The sequence below is a fragment of the Symphalangus syndactylus genome, chromosome 6 (genome assembly GCF_028878055.3).
Source record: "Symphalangus syndactylus isolate Jambi chromosome 6, NHGRI_mSymSyn1-v2.1_pri, whole genome shotgun sequence".
Taxonomy (NCBI): Eukaryota; Metazoa; Chordata; class Mammalia; order Primates; family Hylobatidae; genus Symphalangus; species Symphalangus syndactylus.
This window is the reverse complement of record NC_072428.2, coordinates 123,844,538-123,863,121: the sequence shown is the minus strand read 5'-3', so window position 1 is coordinate 123,863,121 and position 18,584 is coordinate 123,844,538. Positions and strand designations below refer to the sequence as shown.

Here is an 18,584-nt window from a genome sequence, read left to right as displayed (position 1 = left end):
TTTTTCTCTTTGAATTATTATTTCTATTTCATTTCCTCACTGGAATTTATCCTAATGAAATATATTTTTATGCTTGAAATTATTTTATTATTCCATTGTAGCTTTTTACAAAAGACTATCTGTATAAATTAAAATCCCAAAACTTTAAATTTTCTGTTACCACAAGACTAAATTTTAACTTTCTTTTGTTTGAACTGCCATTATAATTATTATTTAGTACACAACCAATTGACATAATTGTTAATTATATGTATGATTTTAACCTAAATATAAGTTTTGATAAATAATTATTGAACATAAAAGGTTATTGGGACTGCATCTCAATGAGATGGTTGTTGTTTAATTTGTCCATGTAAGTGTGGATAATTTTTGTTGCTGGAATGAGGAAAGTTAAGCATTAATCTATGTTGTATTCCTCTGCCAAATTAATCTTCCGTAAACACTGCTTCCTTGCTCACTTATAATGATTCCCTATCTGCTATCCAACATCTACATTTTCAGAATCTTGTTTTTTTATGACCCCTTTTTAGTTGGTCTTTTTTTTTTTTTTTTTCTGGAAATACACATCTTATTTCTCACTTTTATAGACTTGGGGTACAAGCACAGTTGTTACATGGACAAACTGCATAGTGGTGAAGTCTGAGCTTTGAGTGTACCCATCACCTGAACAGTGTACATTGGACCCTGCCCAGTAGATAGTATTTCATCCCTAACCACTCCCCAACCCATTGGAGTCTCCAGTGTCTACTAACTATTCTGTTGAAATATACATTTTAAATGTTCCCCATGCATGAAGACATTTAATCCTCACAACTCTATGCAGGAGGATTATTATTAACTCTTTTTTTTTTTTTTTTTTTTTTTATTATACTTTAGGGTTTTAGGGTACATGTGCACAATGTGCAGGTTTGTTACATATGTATCCATGTGCCATGTTGGTGTGCTGCACCCATTAACTCGTCATTTAGCATTAGGTGTATCTCCTAATGCTGTCCCTCCCCCCTCCCCCCACCCCACAACAGTCCCCGGAGTGTGATGTTCCCCTTCCTGTGTCCATGAGTTCTCATTGTTCAATTCCCACCTATGAGTGAGAACATGCGGTGTTTGGTTTTTTGTCCTTGCGATAGTTTACTGAGAATGATGTTTTCCAGTTTCATCCATGTCCCTACAAAGGACACGAACTCATCATTTTTTATGGCTGCATAGTATTCCATGGTGTATATGTGCCACATTTTCTTAATCCAGTCTATCGTTGTTGGACATTTGGGTTGGTTCCAACTCTTTGCTATTGTGAATAGTGCCGCAATAAACATACGTGTGCATGTGTCTTTATAGCAGCATGATTTATAGTCCTTTGGGTATATACCCAGTAATGGGATGGCTGGGTCAAATGGTATTTCTAGTTCTAGATCCCTGAGGAATTGCCACACTGACTTCCACAATGGTTGAACTAGTTTACAGTCCCACCAACAGTGTAAAAGTGTTCCTATTTCTCCACATCCTCTCCAGCACCTGTTGTTTCCTGCTTTTTTAATGATGGCCATTCTAACTGCATTTCTCTGATGGCCAGTGATGAGGAGCATTTAGTTGGTCTTAATCTTCCTATTCAACATTATCTCCTACTAGATTCTCCTAGGAACTCTGTTCCAGTCAAACTACCTCCTCATTGTCCCCTTTAAATAGTGGGCAACTGGGCCAGGTGTGGTGGCTCACGCCTGTAATCCCAGCACTTTGGGAGGCCGAGGTGGGTGGATCATGAGGTTAGGAGTTCGAGACCAGCCTGGCCAACATGGTGAAACCCCATCTCTACTAAAAATACAAAAATAGCCAGACAAGGTGGTGTGCACCTGTAGTTCCAGCTACTCAGGGAGATGAGGCAGGAGAATCGCTTGAACCCGGGAGGCAGAGGTTGCAGTGAGCCGAGATTGCACCACTGCATTCCAGCCTGGCAACAGAGCGAGACTCCTTCTCAAAAAATAAATGAATAAATAAATAAATAAAATAAAATAGGGGGCAACTGTCTTATTGCTTCCTCCATCCCTGCCTTTATGTATTCTCTCCACCTCCGTAAATTTCATCAGTCCAGCACATACCTCACCTGCAAAACCATTCCCGACTACAACCCTTTCTCTTTCTTGTGTTCTGTTCCTTCTGCCCTCACAGTCTATACTGTACAAGTAGCACCTGATTATGTACTGCACTTTACCTATCTATCCTTCATTATATATCACATATAATTTAGTATTTTTTTATACATTCTTTTCTTCCCTAATTGTTTCATGTCTTGTGAACCAGACCATAATTTGTTCCCATTATTAGCTTTCTTAGAGAATTGCTATGATCTTTTCCACGAGCCCAGAGAGATTTTTTTGAACCTAGGGAAGGAAATCGAGGGATAACTGATGGCTTTCAAGTTCATAACAATGGTTTTTCATTGCTACTCATGCTGAAAACAGGGGTAACTGTTCTTTTGTGACAGTAGGAATGCTACAAATTAAACATCAGGAAGAATATATTTTTAAATAAAAAGAAACACTATTAAAGATTATTGAGAGTTTCAAATTGCTCTACTTTAAGGATCTTTTTAACCGCAAGATAGACTAACCAAGATCTGGAATTTCCTTGAGGAACATGATCTTATCATTCTAGGTTTTCATGAACATCAAGGCTGACACAATCTGAGCCACTCATTGGCAGTCCTGGTGGCTGTGTCCCTTCATCACTTTCATTCTCTCTGTTGGTCTGACTATACAAAGGTCTAGGAGACTATTTCCATGATGCATGTTCTCATCTCTTGACAAACTCAGAGATGATCCTTTTGGAAATTAGGCTATTGAGGCAATTTCACCAATCAGAACCACCATCAGGCTCCAACATTACTTTGCTTAGCCCCTAACAGAAGCTCTACCTGTAAGCTGCAGTGCAGGTATCCTTGTACTCCTGGAGCTTCACGCACACCATGTTGAGGAATTGATCTGAATATGCACTCAGGTCATGCATCAGGTTCAGGAGGTCTTGCACTGTCTTCTCCACAATGATTGTGCTCTGGAAATGAACAACAAAGAGAGGATATGAGATTTCTGCAGTCAAGTAACGTGTAGGACAAGGAAGGACAACTCCAAGTATGTCATAATTTACGGTACCTGAGCTTTCCTGGAAGAATGTGACATTTTGAAATATGAACTCAAAACAACAACCAAATAAGTATCTTACACAGTGCTGGTCTTCCCAAGACCTGAGCAAGTGTTTTCTCTGGAAGGACACAGAATAGAGATTTTCAAGTTGATATCATGGAATTCTTGACATTCACAAGATAACTCTGGCTTTTAAGACAGAAAATGCATATTCAGTTGGAGCCTGATTTATCACTCCAAGGCTTTTTGAGATTAGGGACCTACGACAGGCAGCACAAAGAAAAAACCTTCCATGATTTATTTTAAAAGTTTCAAAACCATCAATCTATTCAGAATAACAACTAACATTTGTATTGTGTTTTACAGCTTGTAGAATGTTTTCACAAACACAGCATATGTTATCTCACTTGAGACTCACATAATAATCATGATAATCATGAACATTTATAGGGTTCTTACAAGTGCAAAGTACAATGATAAGCACTTTGTATATTTTATTTCCTTTAATCCTCTCAACACCCCTATCAGGTGTATCCTATAATCATCCCCAGTTTAAAGATGAGGAAACAAGCTTAGAAAGATGAAATAAACAAAGAAGGAGCTCCAGGCTTTGCTCTTCTAACTATACCATTCTGCCTCAGAGCCAGACCAGAGTTCTGCTGCCCACAGTGCATTTTCTCACGAGATTACAGTGTTTCATATTGCTGTCACCACTGTAGGCGTAGGGTCCAAACACATGCAGACATATTTCAAAACTGAATTAAAAAAACTATCCGAAAGGAAAAATAAGCCCATCTTAAAGCTAAACGCTGAAAGCATTGTGCAGCAGATCAGTGTTATATCTGAAAAAGACGCATAGTCAACAAATTCTAAATCTTTAATTAAGAAAAGACTGAGTTGTTTAAACCATTAGTTCATGCCTCTTTCAAAAGAAGAAGAATTACACTTGAGTAAATATTAATCACAGGCTGAGCAGCTTGGAATCCTTCGGTCAATAACTAGTTTGTTGATTTTGTATTTATATAAAATTACATAGGCTATGGTACGCTTAGCCATAAAAGTATGCTTAAAAAATACTTTTCCAGTCCTGACAGTGAACTATGAAGAAATCAAAGGCATTCTTATTATGCTTAAATACAGATTATGGGGTATAGGGTTTTGGCTAATTATTTTCTAAAAGAATAAACAAAGGTGTATAGCTCTTCTCAACACAGTGGGGGATTAGCTTGAATTATGAGTTACACTTGCATGCTTATTCAAGAAGATTTGGTGGTAGAAGTTTCTTGTCATCTTTCCCCTTCCTCTCATTTTTCCCACCCCAGTAAAATAATCAGAAGGTGAAAAGGAAGGAGCAGCTATATTCTATAAGGCAAACCTCATAGGAAGCCAAATTATAGTCTCTATAGAATCCCCACAAGTTCAACTTCCTTTTCTGTATTGATTTTAAGATTAAAGCACTGCAGCTTCACCCTGATCCATAATCCCGTTCCTCTGTATTTGTGTGTGAGTGACAGGAATTGATTCTGCCTGGCTACACGTCCCTATGCTAAGAAGAATTTAAAATCCTCATCCTGATTCAGAACACAAGATATCCTACAACATGTGGGCAGCAATTAATAAAGGAGACTGGAGTTCAGCTATCCTAACAAAGCCTGTTTAAAATCTAAAACATTGCAGGGAAGATGAGCATGAGGATTCCTCTGATTATTGGGAGAAAGGGCCTAGTTCTATTCCCAAGCATGCCACTGATAACCATCTCTGGGGTAGGTTTGGGTAGCCCCTTCCTTTCTTATGACTCAATTTAGTTCTCTAATAACCAAGGATAATTGGATTGCTCCTTTACTCTGTTGGCCCCCATGACTCATGCATTCAATTTGTGTACTGGTACTTTCACACTGGGCAAATACTGTGTAACTGCTCTCAAGTCATCTCAGGTGTATTCTGTCTTTCTGAATAGATTATCAGCCTCTCAAGAAGGATCAGAATTCCTCTTTTCTTTTTGTCCATCTCCCATCCTTCCCTTCCCTCAGTTGTTGATAATCTCTCAGGATTTTCAGGACAATACTATTAATAAAAGAAACTAGATTAATAATGTTAATATACAGAATAAATCTCCGAATGTCATATATATGAGGCATGTTAGACACAGACACCTTGCATTTTGAAATCTCCTTCGGTGGTTTGGGTTTGGTTTGTATTTATTGCAGAGCTTTCAGCTGATGAGAATTGTACTGATTAGCATTTGGAGGGGAAGGGATGACTGCGAACACCTCTGCATATCCACTGGAGGTCAAGCTTTTGGGGATGAACAGGAAGTACCAGCAGGGAATGATTAGAATGCCATGGTTTAATTCTAATGGTTGTGCTCAACACAGAGCCTCTGTGATGCTATATGATTACATACAATTTTCCAGCTATTTGGTTGGTTTACCTTGTCATGGTAGCACTCTGGATAATCAATCATTACATTCTCTTCAAGAAAAATGACACTGTAGTTTGCCAAATGATGGGTATTTTTACAGGGAAAAAAGTTTCCATTTTTCAAGAATTTACAACAATTTCCAAATCAGTGGCTCTGACAGATAAATGTTGAAAATACCAAATTTTTAACAAGGTCAATCCTGTTTTTATTTATTTGATCTCTTTAGCAATGCAAATGATTTACTGACACATTATTAATTTTGAGATTTGCTAATGTTGACTATAATAACTTCATAAGCAAAACCCTGATTTTCTTCATTATAATTTCTATTAAACAAATCATAAATGATTGATATTTGCTTAGAAACAACTCAATTCACATTTCTTGCAACTTATTACTAGGTAATAAAGTCTGTGCATGACATGAAAAATGAGAAAAGAAAAAATAAATCCCAGGACAGTTGATGTAATAAAAAAAATATTGCGGTGGAAAATAAACACCTAAAATTTATTACAGGGATACGCCGGTAATCTAGTGAACCAGTTGTTTGGTTCTGCACTTAAACAAATTTCATCAGTGAATAAATAAAGATGACTGTACCTTTGAGAACTAGTCCACTGTTTGCCAGAATGGGGCTCTGTCTCATGGTACTAATATTCTGTTACAGAAAATCGGCTCCCAGTCCACATAATTTGGAAAATACTGAATTAAAGAAAACTGAAGTGGTGTTTTTACTGGAGGACTTCAGAAACCTTTAATATGCTAGAGTCATGATGAGTCTTAAAGAGGCCAATGCAGTATTCAGTCTTCCCTTAACTATCAAAGTAATGAAACCATTGTTCATAGCCCATCTTTTCACATCTACTGGAACAGTGTTTCATGGTTTGGGAACTTTCCCTAGTTCTCTGGTTATACTAATGAGGCCCAATGACATGCTTAAGGACACATGAGGAGTACCACTGTGAACAGGGTGAGCTTAATCAGGCCTCTTACTTCTCGATCCTTCCTTCTTAGCCCTTTCCTGAACACCAAGCCTCTTCAGTTCTGCCTCCTGCCTACCCCTCTAGGCTTCTGTCTCTCTTTTTAAAAGTTTTTTTCTCTATTAAAATTATTATTATTATTATTTTCCTCTATGCTTCCTCTCCAGTTCCTCTGAACATGCCCATCTCTTGCTCCAACCACACTAAATTACTAGTGACTCCTTGCCTGCACCAGGCTAATTTCTGCCTCTGTGCCTTTGTGCCTCATCTTAGTGTCTGGAATACCATTCCTAGCTCATGACTCTCATCTTTGAAGAATCACCTCAAGGGTTACCTGCTCTGATTTAAATGCCCTTCTGTGCCACCAGAGGACCCTGGAATTTTGGCCCACGTCTAACTGGAGTGTGGTAATCACTAGTTCAATTAGCTATCTCTTCCACTAGGCTGCTAATTCCTGTTGATCCGTGACTGTACCTTCATATCTCTAACACCTTGCAAGGTATCTAGCATATTGCAGGTGTGCAATAAATATTTATTAATTTAATGCACATGCACAGCACTTTCAGAATAGGGTGAAAAGAGAGACAGTGTAATTGTAGTAGTGGATAAGAGCCTGATTTAGTAAGGCGAAATCAGACTACTGCCTCCTTATTACTACACTGTATCTTCTTTTTTTTTTTTTTTTTTTGAGACTGAGTCTCAGTCTGTTGCCAGGCTGAGTGCAGCAGAGTGATCTTGGCTCACTGCAACCTCCGCCTCCCGGGTTCAAGTGATTCTCCTGCCTCAGCCACCCAAGTAGCTGGGACTACAGGTGCGTGCCACCACACCTGGCTAATTTTTGTATTTTTAGTAGAGACAGGGTTTCACCGTGTTAGTCAGGCTGGTCTCAATCTCCTGACCTCATGATCCGCCTGCCTCAGCCTCCTAAAGTGCTGGGATTATAGGCGTGAGCCACTGAGCCACTGCACCCAGCCACTACACTGTATCTTAATTCCCATGGTTCTAAGGACTGAACATTTATTGTGGCTGAAAGTCTTGGGTATTTCTACAACAGCACTCTTAACTTCACCTGATTGTATTATTTTCCATAATGGCAATTCATTATGTATGTATATATAACTGAATGTGCTCATTTTAACGTTTTAAGATATAACTTCCCAATTCAAAATGTGCTGATTTTAAAGTTTTAAGACATAAATAAATTCACAATTCAGAACCAAAACCAAAACCAAAACAACTTTAGTTTGGTGAATGGAGTCTCTGTATCTATACTGTTTTAGCTCCTGAGAGGATAGTTCAGAGATGCTGCTAAGAATCTAAGGTTCTATATTGGTCAGAGAAATATGTCTATCACTTCAGACACGCATCTCCAGCACCAGCGCGAGCGCACGCGCGCACACACACACACACACACACACACACACACAGAGTGTAGGGCAAGCACACCTGAGAGCAATAATTTAAACATCTCCTTAGAATGATCTTGTGTGGCTGATGCACCTGAATGTGTGTTCTGAGCTAGGTAATTTGGGAGTGGCTAACCTGGAGATTCCTTCCTTATCTAGGATAAACATCTGAGGCCCTGGCTGATTTCATGGAACACCAGCCATATGGGGGACTGAGGCCCCGAGTTTTGGGTTACATTAAGGTTGCCAGATGGAGGTCATTGGTGGGAGGGTGGTAAATGGAAATGCTCTATAAATTGCATGATGTTTGTAGGTGGTTGCGGTTTTCCTGCCCAGCCTGCCCCCACTGGACTCTCTCCCCTGTATGTAAGCCCATAATAAAACCCCATGTCTCCTCTGCTGGCTCTGGGTCTCTTCTTCGACCTCTTGAAAACTTGGTGCCTTTCCTATTGAGGTTAACAAGGGTTTGGCACAACAAGAAGCAATCGTGAAAATGGGGCTTCACAAATGTTTCAGTAAAACTTGTCATATCATATTGTCTTTCCAGTTACTATCAGCTCTAAGCTGCAGCTGGCTGTAAACAATGATAATAACTATGAAAACGACAGTAATGATAGAAGCCAAAAGGAAATATGCTTTCCATTTTTTAATCCACGCTTCGATTTGTATGATGTTTAAACTGTTCTGAATGTGTCCTCTCTTTACTAAGATGACTTGCAAAAGGCTATACATCCAAGAGCTGGTGCCTGAGGAACTGCCACCTCTGCTCTCTTCCAAATCAGCCTCCACCCTGAACGCAGAGTAATCTTCGAAAATTCTACCTCCCACAGAAATGAGTGTTCATGTCAATCAAAAGACATGAACACAAATCTTCACAACAGTTTTATTTATTTATTGCAGTTCTAGCTTAATTTTTTTTTTTTTTCTTGGGATGGGGTCAGACTGGAGTGCAGCAGTGTGATCATAGCTCACTGCAATCTCAAACTCCTGGGCTCAAGCGATCCTCCTACCTCAGACTCTCCAGTAGCTGGGACTACAGGCAGAGGCCACCATACCAGGATAATTTTTTTTTTTTTTTTGGTAGAGATGGAGTCTTGCTATGTTGCCCAGCCTGGTCTTAAACTCCTGGCCTCAAATGATCCTCCCACCACAGCCTCCCAAAATGCTAGTATTACAGACATGAGCCACTGTGCCTGGCCTAATCATTTTATTTATAACAACCAAAAAAAAAAAAAAAAAAAGTAATTCTCATGTCAATCAACAAAGTGGGCAAAGTGGGCAAAGAAATTGTGGTATACTCATAAAATGGAAGACTGCAGAGTAATAAAAAAGACAAGCTACTGCTACATGCAACACGTGGATGAACTGTGCAGATCTTAGGCTGAGTCAAAGTAGTCTGACCCAAAGGTGCACAACTGGATAATTTTGTTATTATTCTAGTTTAAAATCAGGGAAAAGTAACCTCTGGTGATAGAAGTCAGAATAGTGGCTACCCTTAGAGAGGGTCCTGACTGGGAAGGAGAGGACGCTCTAGGTGCTGGAATTATACTGATGGAATAGCTGTTGTGTTAGTAAAAATGTATGTAAAAATTCTTTGTGCTTAAGATTTGTGCACTTCAGAATTTGTAAGGTTAACATCAAAAGAAAAAAATTTAAAGTTATGTCTGTTCATGGGATTAAAACTCTTTAATGGATGAGGACTCACGTTGCTCAGATAACTCATAAGGACCTTCATGACATGGCTTCTGTCTACCCTTCCAGCCCCATCTCCTACCATTTTCTACTTCCCTCTCTATGATTCAGCTACATGGGGCTTCTTTCAATCTTCATTACCATTTCAGGACCTTGTACCGTCCTGCAATGCTGTTCCTTGTCTTCCTTCCCGACAGTACTTTTGTTTCTCTTTCGGGTCTTAGCTAGCATATCCTTTCTGTGGGAAGATTCTCTCTAATCCTTGTACCAGATTAGGTCTTCCTGTTATAAACACCTAGAACATCTTTTATTTCTTTGTTACAACATTTAGCATACTTATAATTGCTTGTTTAGGGTCTGTCTTCCTCAGTGGACTGTGAGATTCCAGAAGGGAGGGACAATTATTCAGGACCTGGAACATAACAGGTACTCAATAAATATTTGTTAACTGAATGAGTAAAGTTAAGTACATCCTATATTAAGATCAATTCATCACCTATTAGAAGGCAGAGAAAGGACAAAAAGCAGGTCTAATGCTATGCTCTGTAGTTTGGTTCTCAAACAAAACTTTATGTTCAAGGCCAAGTCTAGAAATAACCCACATGTCCATCAGTAGTAGAGTAGATAAATAAAACTGTGACATATTCATACAATGAGATACTACAGAGCAATGAAAAAGAGCAAACTAGTAGTTGACACAAGAGTTCGCACGGAAAAATATCACAGACATAATGCCGAATGAAAGTAGCCAGTCACAAAAAGATATATACTGTTTGATCTCACTTATGTGAAGGTCAAGATCAGGCACAGCTAATACATGGTGAGACAAATCAGAAGAGTGGTTTTTGTTTTTTAGAGAAGTGTGGGGAGGATATTGACTGGGAAAGGCATCTGGTTGGTGGTTACATGAATGCATGTTAAGCCTCAATTTAAAACAATTTATTTCCAACCATTGTTACAAACAGGCACCTCTTTGAAAACCTTTAAGAATACATTTAGGTATATTGATATTCTAATACAATGGTTTTTACTTGTGATATGTTTTTAAAATGTGAAGACATAGCAGTATTGTTGGCAATACTGCTACTGACTACCAGATGAAAACTGTTCTGGAGAGGATAGGAAGTTGGGGAAACAGCAGGGAACTTAGCTAATTGATTAAATAGATAAATAAGTAAGTACCTTCTCTATGCCAAACACTAGCCTAACTGTAGGAGATACAAAGCCAGATAAGATTCTTGCCCTCCAACAATCTTAGATACTAGCAGGATAAGAAAATAAGTTCACGAATAGGGACAATAAAATGTCCTAGGTGCTATGATGGGCATCTGCACATTGTACAGTAGAGGCACAGAGGAAGAAAGAGTTAATTGGACTGGGGTGAAAGGCAGAAAGACAGAGGTGAGAAGGAAGAATGTACAACTGAATTGAGTCCTGCAAGATAAATAATTGCAATTTGTAGAAAGAACAAAGATGGAAAAAGAGCACTTCAAGTAGATGGAGCAGTATGAACATGAAACAGCATGGGATTCAGGGAACTGCGAGTGGTTGTTCATGGCTGGGGTGAAGGGGGTGTGTAGGGGAGTGGGGGTTGGGGGTGTATGTATGCGTGATCAGGTGGGAGGGCTCAGTGAGACAGTCAGAAGCCAAGTCATGAATGTCCTTTAATGACATATATACATATATACACACACACAGTACCTGAACATTTGGAATATCACTCATTTCCAGCAAGAAAATGTAAATAATTTATTCAATCTGATGTCACTAATCACTAGATGATCCACTTCAAGTATAGAAGATAATTTCAAAAAGTTTCACTGTTCAGAAAAGATGAATATACTTATATAACAAACAAACTCTGAAACTCTGTCAGGCTAAAGAGTTACGCAGAATTTACAAACAGGCTTAAACAAAAAATACGAGGCCAAATTTTAGACAAACAAAAAAACTATATGCCTTTAGAATTCACATAAGTTACTGTTAAATTTATTTGCCAATAAAAACATGGAAAATGCATATGATGTAAATTATCAATAATATATATTTTTAACATTTTGAGTAGAAATAATTTACGGTTGAATAAAATCTGTGACGAACATAATCTTATAAGCACAGCTGTCTTTTTGTGAGGCTTATTTGGGGGTTTGTGATTTCATATTCACAACACAACACAACAAAACATAACAGCAGGAAAGGGAGGAAAAAGTCTACAACAGTTGTGCTTAATTAGACCATATGATCCCAGGGGCCATCTTTCTTTCCCTAGCTAATATTACATAATAAGGCAGTAATTGTTGACTTATGTATTTTGAATCAATGCAACTCTATGGCTAAGTTGTCAATACCTCTTGATATGTAATGGAACCCATTACATACGGGTAGAAATAGATCAATGAATAGGAAAGTATTAGCATTTATAAGAAATATCCCCAACACCCTCCTTTCCCAACACACACACATACACACACACACACACACCCATGCACACTTCAAAAGCACCTTAAGGCTTTTATTCAGCTAAATAGAAGGTGCTACATGTTAGAAAAGATATAGAAATATAACAATGACATTAGCAGATACTGTACTTCTATTGGGCCTAGCAATGTTCTTGGTAAAAAGCATGGGCTTTTCTTTTCAGGGGTGATGGTAATCTACTTGGGAAAACATCAATTAGAACAGGAAACGGTGATATTCCAAGAGAAGAGGGAAATGAGTATAAAAGACCAGGTAAGGGAACAGGAATAAAAAGGTGGGAGAGCCTGAACTGGGATCTGGAGGACGGGGAGGTTTGGATACTTAGAGAGGCAGAGGCAAGGTATTCAGGCAAGGGAAAAGGTGTATGTGAAGGCTGGGGATGAAGGATGAGCTGGTCATGAGTAGCAGTTAGGAGACAAGTGTGGCTGGAGGAGGGAATTTCTGTCAAGGAATCTGGAGAAACGGTTGAATGGATGGGGGAGCCAGCTTGTGGAAGGCCTGAAAGACAGACAGGCTGAGGGTTTTCTGCAGCTGGACAGAAGCAGGGCAGTGTATTTGGTAGCAGAGCTCAGGATCCTAATTCTAGAGCTGAAAGCTAACCTTGTTATCTAGTCTAATTCTCTGGCTTAAAAAAAGAACCATAACAAATATTAAAGGGCTTGTCAAAGATATTAAATATGTAGATAGTCTATGATACTTCAAAATCTAGAATCCAGCTCTGTGAGTCCCTCTGGCCAAAGCTGATGGTAGTGCACCAGAAAAAATAAATGATTACAGGTAATTACACGTACTGAAAAATATGAAAAATCAACGAAGAGAGAAAGTCAGACAAAACTCATTTGTCACCATTTAAGATGGCTATTAAAACAAAATTGTCCTTGAAATTTGGTAAATAAAAAATTATACATTTGTGCTATCTTTCCAGTAGGAACTATATTTCAGCATTACCAAATTCAAAAAGTCCTATTTTAAGGAAGAATACCAGCTAATAAACGTAGAAAAAATAATATAATTACAAAATAAGGCAGGATGTGGTGGCTCACACCCGAAATCCCAGCACTTAGGGAGGCTGACACGGGAGAGCTGCTTGAGCCCAGGAGTTTGAGACCAGCCTAGACAACACGGCAAGACCCTGTCTCTACAAAAAACAGAAAAATTAGCTGGGTGTGGTGGGTGGTGTGTACCTGTAGCCCCTGCTACTCTGGAGGCTGATGTGGGAGAATCGCTTGAGTCCAGGTGTTCCAGGTAAGCTATGATTGCACCACTACTCAAGCCTGGCGACAGAGTGACACTCCGTCTCAAAAAAAAAAAACAAACACAAAAAAAACCATTTTGTGTGGCCCCTAATAAAACAACTGATTCAGGTAAAGGTTATCCATTGGTACTAAGATAAAATGAAAGTTGAGGCCAGGCACAGTGGCTCACCCCTGTAATCCCAGCACTTTGGGAGGCCAAGGCAGGTGGATGACCTGAGGTCAGGAGTTTGAGACCAGCCTGGCCAACATGATGAAACCCCATCTCTACTAAAAATACAAAAATTAGCCAGGCATGGTGGAGCACACCAGTAGTCCCGGCTACTCAGGAGGCTAAGACAGGAGAATCACTTGAACCTGGGAGGCGGAGGTGGCAGTAAGCCAAGATCGCGCCACTGCACTCCAGATTGGGCGACACAGCGAGACTCCATCTCAAAAACCAACAAACAAACACAAAAAAAAACAAAATGAAAGTTGACCAGGAAATTGCAGAAATGAACATCCACATAGGATCAACGTTATAGAACATCAACTACTTCCCCACAACAAAAATCAAACTATACAATGGAGGGATTAGAAGGTCACAAGCCCCATCCAGGGGTCGAGCTTGGCCTAATTAACGTAAGGAAGCCAGCTCTTACAGGTCTATGGATGAGATAGAATATGAATATAACATCATCTATGATATATTCTCACTAAAAACATTTAACTTCAATCTAATCAAGCTTTCAGACCTAACTTCTAGTAACAGGAAATAGAGGAAGCAATCAGACAAATACAGAAGATGGAACATGCCACAGCATGGCTGGCTGGTTGGTTCCGCTCACTGTATCAGTGTCATGAAAAATGTGACTGTTAGGGATTAAAGAGACTTAAGTCACATAACGATTATGGTCCTAGATGGAATCCTAGTTTGAACAAACCAGCTGAAAAGGGCATTTCTGGGACAATGCATCTGGGAAAATGCAAAATTGACTACATATTAGAAATATGGAGATATTAGAAACTTATTCTAATTGTGATAGTGATAATGCTATCTTGATAATGCATTAATGATAATGAAGAAAATGCTCTTGCTCTGCAGGGAAGTAAAATTAAAGTATTTCAGTATAAAATAGCTTGAAATCATGCTTTAAGCAATTAGAAAACCAGACAAAATATGGGAAACAATAGTTTCAGACACCAGAGATGAAAAACAAATGATGTAAGCCCTCTGAGTGCCCCGGCTGAAGAGTTTCTGGGCCATAATGCAGGAAGAAGGGACCTGGACAGAGCTTGGCAGTCTTGTTAGGTTGAGGAGACAATATTTGGAGTTTTGGAAGACCAAGGCAGCTACAGTTTACTGTGGCAAAATACTGAAGAGTGGAGAGCTTCACAAAGAGAGAGGAGGGTGGGGAGAGAAAGAGAGCACATGTGAGCAAAAGGGAGCATGTGTGAGCATAAGATCTGTGTAGATCTTCTGTGTAGAACCTTGGCCAAGTACTGGTCCGTGTAAAGGACACTACTGAGGCCAGAGAGGACTACCTCAATGGAGCAGGCAGAATAATCCCAGAGTTCACACAGGGCAATGAATGGTCCATGTTCCCACTAGCTAGAGTGGAAGAACCTCCTGATAGATAGGGTGTCAGGTAGTCTTGAAAACAATATTGCCTCAGTAGCGGGGGCCAAATTAGCCTTAGAGTAAAAGCTACCCTGGACCTGTCTGATAAAGCCTAGAAGCAAGGTTGACATGATGAAAATAATTCTAAATAACTTAAATGTGTTCCCAAAGTTCAACAATATTTAAAGAACTATAACAATATCCAGCACTTAACAATGTAAAAAAAACCTCGCATGTCTAGCATCCAATAAAAAAATTACCAGGCATATGGAAATAAGTTGGAAAATATATGAGGAGAAGAAAAATCAGTTAAGAGAAACAGACCCAGGGATGACACAGATAATAGACAAGGAGGTTAAAACAGCTATTAGGAATAGGGTCCTATGTCTAAAAACAGAATGGAAAATATAAACACGGCAGAAACAGAAATGGAAGACACAGCAATAGAAACTATCCAAAATAAAACACAGAGAGAAAAAAGGATTAAAAAAAATAGGACAGAGAGTCCGCGAACTGCAAAACAATGTCAGGCAGCTTAATATACACACAACTGGGGGTGGGGGGTGCAGAGAAAATATAAAAAGATATAGTGGCTGGAAATTTTCCAAATTTGATGGAAAGTATAAGCCCACAGATTCAAGCAGCTCAATAAATCTCAAATGGAAGATAACAAAAACTATAGAAAGTCACAAATAATCGAATTGCTGAAAATCAGTGATAAGTAGAAAAATCCGAGATCGCGCCACTGCACTCCAGCCTGGGCGACAGAGCGAGACTCTGTCTCAAAAAAAAAAAAAAAAAAAAAAAAAAAACAGCCAGAAAAACAAAACAAAAAAGAAAGAAAGAAATGAGATTTGAAAGGAAAAAGAAGAATCTAGGCCTTTTTGGTCCCAATTTGATTTTCTCTTTACCACCCTATACTGTGCCCCCTCTCTGGGAAAATGGTATGCGATAAAGACTTGGCAGACACACTGGGGTGGCCTGGAGAAGTGAGAGTTTACAGTAAGGCATCTGACTAAAGCCCTGGCAGTAGTCTAGGGTGGCTTGCACTGTGGTACCATGAGAAAAAAGAAGATCCAACAGAGAAAAAAAGAAGTATAACATAGATCAAAAAAAGAAAGAAGAAGGAAGAAGAAGAAGACGATGACTAAGTGTGATAAAAGCTAAGCTAAGAAAAATAAGAGTTCCTTGGATCATGTATGGACATTTGACCTTTAAGAAACAAACCACCTACTCACATCCTCCAATGAAGAAAGAACAACCTGGGAAGACTCGATTGAGGTAATGATGTCCCCTGAAATTTTATTTCCCAGTTGTATATTTCCAAATATTATTTTCCTGTTCAAAGGGCCCAATACGATTCCCTGCTCTACAGTCTACACACACACACACACACACACCTTCATTCTGTTTTTTAACCTAAGCAATATGAGTTATTTTTTTAAAATGTAACTTACTAAAGGAAAAATATTAATAGCAAGAAGCCATATAAAAGATAAAAGACATGAAAAGCCACAAATATAGATGAGCTTATAGCAAACAGATATATATTCAAAGATAACCAATTCTAGCCCCTACAAGGTAAAATACCCAAGTACTCTTGTTTCCTTTCTCTTATTTTGGGTATATCTGTAGATAATTATATCAACAGCATTTATATTATAATATAAATGTGAATGTTAGAATAAGCCTACCTACCTATCTGTGAATCCATCCAATATTTATTGATCACCTACTATGTGCCAGGCACTGCTACTATGCTATGCTCTCGAATGCAACAGCAAAACAGTTTATACTGTTATGACTGAAACCCAGGCAGTCTGAATCCAGAGCCCATACCTTAACCACTATTTTTTGTTGCTTCCAGTAAAAACAAAAAGCAGTAAGTTCAATCATTTCAGGTAGTCCATGATGCCAGGTGTAGCATGGTAAAGATGAATGAAGACTGCTTGTGGAAGAAGGTTATTGTGACCTTCCTCAGATGACAGTTCCAATGGTGGGATTGGTGAGGCCAAAACTAGGTTTACAGGAAGCTGTGAAGGCAGTGTGTGGTGCGGGAAGAGAGACTGTCATTGGAGACATTCATCAGTGAAAAAAAAGGTGTAAGTAACTCAGCAAGTGGATAGGATGGCGTCAGGACAGGAAATGAAGACTGGACCCTCCTGATCATCAGTAGACCATTGTATGTGACCAGCCTCGGGAAGCACAGGACACTCCAATGCCAACAGCCAACAGACAATTTGTGAGCAGTTTTAGGCCAACGAGATCTCTTCTCTCTTCCCACATTCCTCAAACCCTGACCTCTAAATTCACTCAGAACTGATACCAAAGACAAAAGGACAGACCAGAAGGACATACGATTGTCATACAGGTACAGGCCAATAATCCAACCTGTCTTCAAACTTATCTTTCTGAAATTATTTTAGCATAGGTTTCCATGCCCTGCTAAAAACATCACCGTAGCATTTCCTAACACCCTTCCTCCTCAGAACTCAGAGTACTTGCAAATATCTCAATCAATATCCAAACAGACTGTGAGAAAGTAGAGCAGTCATTATCATCCCTATTTTATCACAAGTCTAACACTTAAAGCCATTTCAAGGAACAAGCATAACACTAGAAAAAGGTTTTCAAAGAACTCCAGAATATCAAGCTGCCACCAGAGGTGGTCTGAAATGCTTTCATTTCTTCACGTATCTCAGATTTGCATTCCACACCAACTAGTTTGTCATGTCGCAAAGCATCTGTAGTTACAGAGGCCCCTCTTGATGTAGCAATGTTATTTAGACATTTTATGTGATTATTTTGTCCTTTTAAAGATTACACGTCCTCAGCCACTCCTTTAGAGCCAATAAACCCCCAAAATGCACAGAGGAGAACCTTTACTATTCCTTTTGCTAGCAAAGGTAAGGTCTATTCAGCAGGAGGCTCCAATGACCCACAACGGGGCATGATTCATTAGGGAAGAGCTACAAACGTATCAATCAACATGTCAAAGGAGGAAGTCTGGTTAGATGCAGTGGGAGATGCATACTACATATACATTTGTTCTGCTATGTGCAGGCTCACCTGTCTTTAGTGGTTCACATCATATAATAATTAATTTTGCTGACAAGTTTCCCTACAAATTGTTTCAGACTCAGTTACGCGTGCACCTCAGAGGTGAGATCTGGAGCCCTCTAGGGAGGAGAATGAGCAGGCAGCTTGGCTTCCAGTAAAAGAGAACATATGGAATTGTTTGAGGGAGAGAGTGTGCAAGCAAGCAAGTGTACACACACACAGGAAAATTTGTTCAGGAGTGGAGATTCAACTTGGATATGCCTCCTACTGGGAGGGACAATAACACTTGAGAAGAACTAATGAATTTTCAAAGCAGTTCTTGTTTTTAACAAAACTGGTTGTTGCGAACCCAGCATTCTAGCTCATTCCAAAAATAAATTTAACTGCTTTATATGACTTTTCCATGCCGAGCAAAACAAAATGCACCACTGGGCAAAAATCAAATAGCTAGCCAACAGGAGACCCGGGCTCCAAACATAATTTTAACATTGGCTGACTTTTGAGATATTGAACAAGTTGCTCTCCTTTTCTTCATTTGCAAGGATTATGATATTCTTTA

The 18,584-nt window shown here is 39.1% G+C and overlaps 1 protein-coding gene across 3 annotated transcripts in view; it reads right to left on the bottom strand.

Moving 5' to 3' along the window:
- The window catches only part of EXOC4 (exocyst complex component 4), an 830,711-nt gene that overhangs the window by 167,099 nt on the left and 645,028 nt on the right, over positions 1-18,584 (bottom strand). For all 3 annotated transcript variants that reach the window (XM_055284061.2, XM_063642265.1, XM_055284062.2), the window contains one exon: positions 2,909-3,045. In XM_055284061.2, coding sequence (XP_055140036.1) covers positions 2,909-3,045 — 137 coding nt within the window. The remainder of the gene's footprint in view (positions 1-2,908; positions 3,046-18,584) is intronic.